Genomic DNA, 8,805 nt, shown 5'->3' on the forward strand with positions numbered 1-8,805 from the left:
GTGTGTGTGTGTGTGTGTGCTGCAGGTGATGATGTGGTGTGTGTGTGTGTGTGTGCTGCAGGTGAAGTGTGTGTGTGTGCTGCAGGTGATGATGTGGTGTGTGTGTGTGTGTGTGCTGCAGGTGATGATGTGACACACTGAGGGTTCTGGTGGAGCACGGGGCCTCTGTTAGCGTCCCTGACCACAGCGGAGCCCTGTCCCTCCACACGGCCGTCCCCGAGGGCCACAGGGATGTGGTGGAGCACCGGGCCCTGCTCTCTGACCTGGGGTCACCGCTCTGGATGCTCGCGCTCTGGAGATGGAGGAGCTGTTCAAGCGTCTGATGGGAACCAGTTCACACTGAAGAACTGTACATTTCGCTTCATGTGTTTGTGAGTGCTCGGTGCTCATCAGCAGGATGTGTTTATAATGATCTGGATGTTGAGAGGAATGTTTCCGGGACGGCTCTCCTCCAGCGGCTCTGCAGGAACACCTGTAAATAACACTTTCTTTAGTATCTTACAAAACATTTCTGTGCAGAAACTTGAACTGTTAAGTTTTATTCTGGTAAAATTATTTCACTGATGAATTCTCGCTTTCTGTGTAAGTTTGGTAGGACTGTTTTGCGGGTTTAACTACTCCTGCCGCAGATGAGCTGAAGATGACCCTCGACACAGGACTATGTGCCTCTGTTCAAGACTAACATTGTGTTGTGACAGAGCCTCGCTTTGAGCAGAAACTCTGCTTTTCTGGGCGTTTTACAGCTCTGAGAGGACACGGACACAATGGAGGTTTTGTTTGATCGCTGCATTCAGGCCAAAACCTGAATCTGCTGCAGGATATCAGTGTTTCAGGCCAGTTTGTTATTTTAATGAGTGATTCTCTGTAACACATGAGTGAGTTCTAGAGGTCTGCAGCAGTACAGGATCAGACTAACACCTGTTATATACAGGTGCTGGTCATATAATTAGAATATCATCAAAAAGTTGATTTATTTCACTAACTTATACATTATATTCATTCATTACACACAGACTGATATATTTCAATTGTTTATTTCTTTTAATTTTGATGATTATAACTGACAACTAAGGAAAATCCCAAATTCAGTCTCTCAGAAAATTAGAATATTGTGAAAAGGTTCAATATTGAAGACACCTGGTGCCACACTCTAATCAGCTAATTAACTCAAACACCTGCAAAGCCTTTGGTCTCTCAGTCTAGTTCTGTAATCTACACAATCATGGGGAAGACAAAAGCCATTCAAAAATGTGGTGGAGCTTCACAAAGAGTGGACTGCAGCTGGAGTCAGTGCTTCAAGAACCACTACAGTGTAAAGTTTCCACAGTCAGTGATGGTTTGGGGTCCATGTCATCTGCTGGTGTTGGTCCACTGTGTTTTCTGAGGTCAAAGGTCAACACAGCCGTATACCAGGAAGGTTTAGAGCACTTCATGCTTCCTGCTGCTGACCAACTTTATGGAGATGCAGATTTCATTTTCCAACAGGACTTGGCACCTGCACGCAGTGCCAAAGATACCAGTACCTGGTTTAAGGACCATTGTATCCCTGTTCTTAATTGGCCAGCAAACTCACCTGACCTTAACCCCATAGTAAATCTCTGGGGTATTGTGAAGAGGAAGATGTGATGACCCAACAATGCAGAAGAGAAGGCCACTATCAGAGCAACCTGGGCTCTCATAACACCTGAGCAGTGCCACAGACTGATCGACTCCATGCCACGCCGCATTGCTGCAGTCATTCATTGGTCTTAAGTAATATTCTAATTTTCTGAGATACTGAATTTGGGATTTTCCTTAGTTGTCAGTTATAAACATTTGAAATATATCAGTCTGTGTATAATGAATGAATATAATGTACAAGTTTCACTTTTTGAATGGAATTAGTGAAATAAACTTTTTGATGATATTCTAATTATATAAGCAGCACCTGTATAACATACGTGTTTGAGATCCACAGACAGCGGGAGTTAATCTTCCTCAGAGTAACTCTTCAGGGATGAAAGCATTAACTCAGATCAGTTTACACCTGACCATATCATCTCAACAAAAACATCTAATATTCATAACATTTGATTCTTTGTTGAGTACATATTGCACATTCATGTTCCCATATACACACATGTACAGAATGGTTTCTAGTTCCCAGGATGCTTTGCTTCTGACCGTTAAAGGAGAGTGAAAATTATAAAGTTAAGTGATATTTCATGTGTTTTGCTCAATATTATTATAGGGGGAGGTCTGTTAGTGTTTAATGTTGGATTATTTTGAAATTTAGACCATTAAGACTATTACTTTATTTAAAAAGTAATGGCTGTGCGTGTTTCAGCAAAGAACTATTGTTAAACATAAGAAATATATATTTGAGTAAATATATGTTCAATATATTTATACACATGCAGAATCATATCACATGTATGGAAGCATATGGGTAGCATTATTAAATTTGGGATGTAATATTCAAAATGACAATACAATATGTAAAATGACAATGCATTTCTGTATTTACTTTTACATTTTCCAATACATTTGTGCAACGTTTGGTGCAAAATGAAAATGAAAATTAAATAACATAATTTTCGTTTGCCATTTCATACACCAGTTTTAATATGTAAAATGAATACTAATTGTAACGCTATATAAGTTGCAAAATTAAAATGAAAATGTATTTCAGAAATGATAAGATATGTATAACATGTTCAAGCAAAAACTGTGGCAAAATGATCATTTAAATGCTATTTTTCTTAAATGCATTAACACTCACAATCAAGACACTTACGATTGCATTTTCATTCAGTGTCCCGCAATGAATGTAGCAAAATCCAATGTGCACACTGAAAATGCATTCCGAGCCGATCACGTGTCCGCCCCCTCGCGCCATGTCAATCACTGCGTGAACAAGGCGGGGCTTGCAGAAGGTCACAGACTCAAATCTCAAGAAGAGGATTCAAGTGAGAGAACATGGACAAGACCGTTGGCCCGTGTATTTTTTATCATTTCGGTTTATGGCTTCAATATTTCATTCGCACTTGTGGGCGGAGCTGAAATGCTGCTTTCATCTGATTGGTTGAATCGCTCCAGCTGCAGCTCGGTCTTTTAATTCTTTCAGGCAGAATAAGAGTCAGTGCGAGTGAAGCACTGTAATGTCTGAAACCACCGCTCACTGTTAATTAGCATAATATCTGAATCAGATGATGCTGGCCACATAATTCGTGCTGCTGAGACCTGCAAATTATTTCTAGGTTGTAGTATTGTATGAATATTGTCCCACTGATAAATACAGTGCAAATAGTTCTGTCTCTTTGGATAAAAGTGAAGTGGAAATAAAAATCAATAATAGACTGAACAGTTCCATGTCTGTAACATTTACCACTCTCATATTTTAACTCATAAGGCACTAGGTATGTGTGTGTGACATTAATAAATAATTGTAAAAATTAATATAGTTACATTTCTAAATAAAAATAGTAAAATTAGCTCTATGCTGCTCAGTGCTCCTGTAGCCTACCCCAGAGCGCCCTCTCGCGGCTGGAGACGGTAATGTTTTCTCTTGGTTCTGCATAAATGCGACTTATATATGTTTTTTTCCTCGTCATGACTTCTTTTTGTACTGATGCAACTTATACCGAAAAATACGGGTAACATTATTATTATTATTTATTATGAGAGTAACTGACACAGACTAGAACTTTAATGTTTCACCAAATTCAGCTCAGATCTTCAGACTCGTCTGACTCGTGTTGCTGTATAACTGGCCAGACTTACCTTCCCAAAAAATCCTATTTAATTTTATTTCATAAATTTAACTATATTTATTTCCACCTCACTGTTATCCAAGGAGACAGAACTATTTGCACTGTTTTTATCAGTGGGACAATATTTATACAATACTATAACCTAGAAATAATTTAACGGGGTCTCTTGCAGGTCTCAGCAGCACGAATTATGTGGCCAGCATCATCTGATTCAGATATTATGCTAATTAACAGTGAGTGGTGGTTTCAGACATTACAGTGCTTCACTCGCACTGACTCTTATTCTGCCTGAAAGAATGAAAAGACCGAGCTGAAGCTGGAGCGATTTGACCAATCAGATGAAAGCAGCGTTTCAGCTCCGCCCACAAGTGCGAATGAAATATTGAAGCCATAAACCGAAATGATCAAAACGTACACGGGTCAACTGTCTTGTCCATGTTCTCTCACTTGAATCCTCTTCTTGAGATTTGAGTCTGTGACCTTCTGCAAGCCCCGCCTTGTTCACGCAGTGATTGACATGGCGCGAGGGGGCGGACACGTGATCGGCTCGGAATGCATTTTCAATGCGCACATTGAATTTTGCTACATTCATTGCGGGACACTGAATGAAAATGCAATCGTAAGTGTCTTGACTGTGAGTGTTAATGCATTTAAGAAAAATAGCATTTAAATGATCATTTTGCCACAGTTTTTGCTTGAACATGTTAGACATATCTAATCATTTCTGTAATACATTTTCATTTTAATTTTGCAACTTATAAAGCATTAAAATTAGTATTCATTTTACATATTGCATTGTCATTTTGCATATTACATTCCAAATTGAATAATGCTACCCATATGCTTCCATACACATGCTCATTAATATATTATAAAGTGGATTACTGAATATAATATTTACATTGTGTCATTCAAGCAAATATATTGTTACATATTTCTCAACATATAAAAGTGGCAATTCATGTATTATTCAATATAAAGTAATGTATTTACGCAATATATTATTTTTATATTTTACTTTATATTTATTAATATACTGTTATATTATTTAATATAGTGATCATTCATGTATTAAGAAATATGTTTTGTCTGGACATCCACAGTCTTGCTTTTGCTAGTGATTTTACTGATTTGATGAATTTAGCTAAATATGATCACTGAATGAAGCCAAAACGATCCAGAGATTAGTTTACAGATGCAGATCTAATGCTGCCGGTGATCATGACCCAGAACACATCTTCTTCATCCTCACACATGGAGCAATCACTGGAGCTTCAGACGATTCAAGCCTCGCTGGTTAGTCAAGAAAATATTTAAAACCATTTGTATATTCTGGCAAAAAAATTTTCCTGTAATTTTCGATCACAACTACATTATACTCTAGGAGATGCAGTTCTTGATTTTGCTGACTTTGACATCTCAGCTCAGGAGGTTACTGAAGGATTTGTGACTGTGTGTGTGTGTTCTTGTCATTGGCCAATCGGTGTTGTTGTGACATCATTTCCTGCAGCTCAAGAGTCACATGACATTCACAGCTCAGGTGGTTGGCTGAACCAAACGTCCATGAGTGAAGTTTTCTAATGGTGTACTTCACGAGATGAAAAGGAATGTTAACAGGTATAAAGGTAAAGCTCCACACACACACACACACACACACACACACACACACACACACACCCCTGTGCACATGTCCTCTGGCTCAGACACACCCACCATCAGGAAACAACACACAAAGGCTTCGTTGTTTAGAAATGTTTTTGCTTTAAGCTGTGTCTGCTGTTATGAAGAAAAGCAGCATTAATTTCTATTTATTCAGATATTACTGTTTAAACACCCGAGTGAACTTCCTTCAATAGATCTGAGCTTATATACTACAAAAAAAAAAAAAATTATATATATATATATTTGTAAATAAAGAATCAACTGGGCCAAAGGGACCCACAATGCATCTGGACTGATGTCATCTGTTCTCACGTTCAGCTTCCTGTCGTGTCAATATCGTGTCTATAGTGTTCACTGTATTTATTACAGAGTTTAGTCATAAACCCTAAATCACAACATTACAAACCTTGAGTCAAAACTATAAAGTACAAAAAAGGTACAAGACTGTGTATTTAACGACTTTAATGAAGGAAAGAACTACAATCCCATGAACCATTGCAAATGACAATCTAAATAAAAACTACTAAAACTGTTTATTTAAAGATGTTTATTGTGCATTTATAAACATCATTTTATGTTCATTGCAGAATAAGCACGTATGCAGAAAGAGCGTGGAGAGGTTATTATGTGCTTCATGTGCGAGTGGGCGGAGCCTAAGAGTGATTCACTGATTGGTGTCAAGATTTCTTTGCAGAATCAGGGTTAAATCATGGTTTTGTTTTTGTCTAGGTTTTTTTTCCTTTACTGTTAAACATAGTTCCTAAAAAAGTTAAAATATTTAGTTTCAACTAAAACATAACCCATCAATCAACAAACGTGTCTTTAACGCTTTATAAATTATTATTAAAATTCCCAGATGGCAAAAGTTGAGGTCCAAACATAATCAAATACCTGAAGCACAGAATGAAAGTCTCCAGGAACACTTGATCATTGTTGGATCTTAACTGAAGGTTGTCCAGGATCTGGATTAGTGTTCAGTTCAGTGCTTCACACCACATTATGTGTGGAGATAGGATTGTGCTGTAATCAGTGCATGTTAATGAGCTCATATAATCAATGTCATCAAGTAAATCAGCTATATTTGTTCAAAGCATAAGAGCAGTGCTCCAGGGCTGTGATTATCTGTGCTTCATCCTGTCCTTCACTTCTGGAGACAGAAGGTCCATCAGACTGTCCTCCACGATCACAGCGGTCAGTTTGAGTAAGAGACAGTCAGCGATCTCCACAGGCAGAGACTCCAGACGGTTTCCCTTCAGCTCCAGCTGAAGCAGCTGAGCCAGATTCCCGACCCGAGGAGACAGCGAGGAGATGCTGTTATTCCCCAGCGCCAGCACCTTCAGCCTCTTACAGGAGAACAGCTCCTCGGGGAGACTCTCCAGAGAGTTAAAGGCCAGCGAGAGGAACTGCAGACTCTGAAGGATGCCGATCTCCGAGGGCAGAGACGCCAGCTGGTTGTGGGAAAGGTCCAGGTGTCGGAGTTTGGTGCAGTAACAGAGGCGCGGTGGAAGACTGCGGATCTTGTTCCAGCTGAGGTCCAGTGTCTCCAGGGCGCGGAGCTTACAGATGTGCTCGGGGATGTAGGAGATGTGGTTGTGCCAGAGCTTGAGGACGGTCAGACGGCGACAGTGCTGCAGACTCAAGATCTCTTCCACGGTGGTGAGGCGGTTCTCTCGAAGGTCCAGCTCCTGCAGGAGGGACAGGCTGAAGACGGCGCTGGGGATCCGCTCCAGACCGCAGCCCGTCAGCTCCAGAGCGCTCAGGTTCACCAGCTTCTTCAGACTGTTGTAGACCTGGAGTCTGGTGCCCTCGTTGTGAACGCACAGTCGCAGGAGCTGACCGGAAACATCCACAACACTGGGCGCGATCTTGGTCAGCTTGCAGCGTAAGGTCAGCAGGCGCAGGTTCTTCAGCTCACGTAAAGAGTCCAGCGCCGGACCGCGGGAGAGCTCGCTGCTCAGAGCGCCGCTCAGGTGAAGCTCCTCCAGACTCTGTAAGCTGTACATCCACAGCGGAACCTGCTCCGGGCCCTCGAAGCACAACCGCAGAACCTTCAGGTTCTCACGCAGATGACTGAGGGCCTCCAGCTGGAGCTTGGCCGGACTGTGGATCAACACCATCTCCTGTAAGGCTGGAAGCTGTGATACGGTTCCTGGGATCATCACATTACTGATCAGCTCCAGTTTGAGCGACTGGACCTCGGAGATCTCAAAGACAGTGTCTGGTAACCCTGGGAGCAGGAACAGAGGGAGCTCCAGCCTCTCGGAGGCGTTGCGTGACAGACGAGCGCGGAGTTTATCGGCCGTCCACTCCAGGTTGAGGTTGAGCTGCCGTAAGCGGCATTCGCTGACCTCCGAGAGGAAGACGGCGAAGCGTTTGGAGTACAGGGCGTCGTACTGATCACTGAGGTGCAGGAGAAACGCAAAGTCATTTTTAACATCCGGGATGTCGTTTATTCCCGTCTCCAAGCGCACCGCCTCAAAGGAATACTCTTTCAGCGGTCGGTGAAACAGCCAGTAAAGTGAATAAACACACAGCAGTCCGTACACTCCCACGAAGCAGATGTAGCAGTAGGCTAATTTAGAGAACAGGTGTGCTTTATTGTAGTTACAGCAGAACACACTGAACCCCGTCAGATCTGGAGGCACTGAGCACATCACCACGATCTGGATGTTGGGGACCAGTGCCACGCTGTAAACAGTGATGAGAGCGAATTTGAAGACCTTCAGCGCCGTCTGCAGCACGTACATGAAGTAAAGCAGATCCGCCGCCTCCACGTGTGTCCGAAACTTACGGACTTTCTCAAACAGGGCCTTGGCCTGCTCACCTTCCTTCTTATCCAAGAGCGACGCGGTCGGCTGCGGTTCTGCTGATTTCTGCTCCGAGCCGGACTTTATGGAAGATCGGATCAGAGACACCATGTCGTCGTTGTTGTCTGCGGCTGATTTGGTCATTGTGTTCTTCCTCCACACGACCATCCTCTCCTCTCGCCGTTCTTCATAGACTTCGCTGATGGCTCTCGTGGTCCAGGGAGAGTCGAAGCACTTCCCCAGTATGGTCACAAACAGCTCGATCTTAGACGACGTTCCTGGGAACTTGAACCAGAAGCTGCTGGCCACCATGAAGATCATGCTGTGGATCACCACTAGGTAAGGGAAGTACTTTCCGTACCAGTGCACGGCCCGTTCGTAGCAGAAGTGGTTGACGAACTCATACTGGTGGATATCCAGACCGTTCTTCCGGCCGAACACCTCCACGACGTCCGGACCGAGATGTTTGGTGATGGAGAACTCCCACAGACTCTGGTTCTCCTGCCGCAGGTGACTGCAGTCTCGCTCTCCGCCGGAGAGATCCGGGAATCGGTTCGGCAGACAAGATATCTTATCTTGAGTCA

At 42.6% G+C, this 8,805-nt stretch overlaps 1 protein-coding gene across 2 annotated transcripts in view; it reads right to left on the reverse strand.

The window, feature by feature from the left end:
- Window positions 1-6,414: 6,414 nt before the first annotated feature.
- Window positions 6,415-8,805, reverse strand: part of si:zfos-323e3.4 (volume-regulated anion channel subunit LRRC8E) — a 4,083-nt gene continuing 1,692 nt past the window's right edge. For both annotated transcript variants that reach the window (XM_059561047.1, XM_059561046.1), the window contains exon 3: window positions 6,415-8,805. This exon is cut by the window's right edge and continues 1 nt beyond it. In XM_059561047.1, the coding sequence (XP_059417030.1) occupies window positions 6,533-8,805 (2,273 nt within the window). In that variant the 3' untranslated portion in view covers window positions 6,415-6,532.

This window comes from Carassius carassius, chromosome 10 (genome assembly GCF_963082965.1).
Source record: "Carassius carassius chromosome 10, fCarCar2.1, whole genome shotgun sequence".
In the NCBI taxonomy this organism is placed as follows: Eukaryota; Metazoa; Chordata; class Actinopteri; order Cypriniformes; family Cyprinidae; genus Carassius; species Carassius carassius.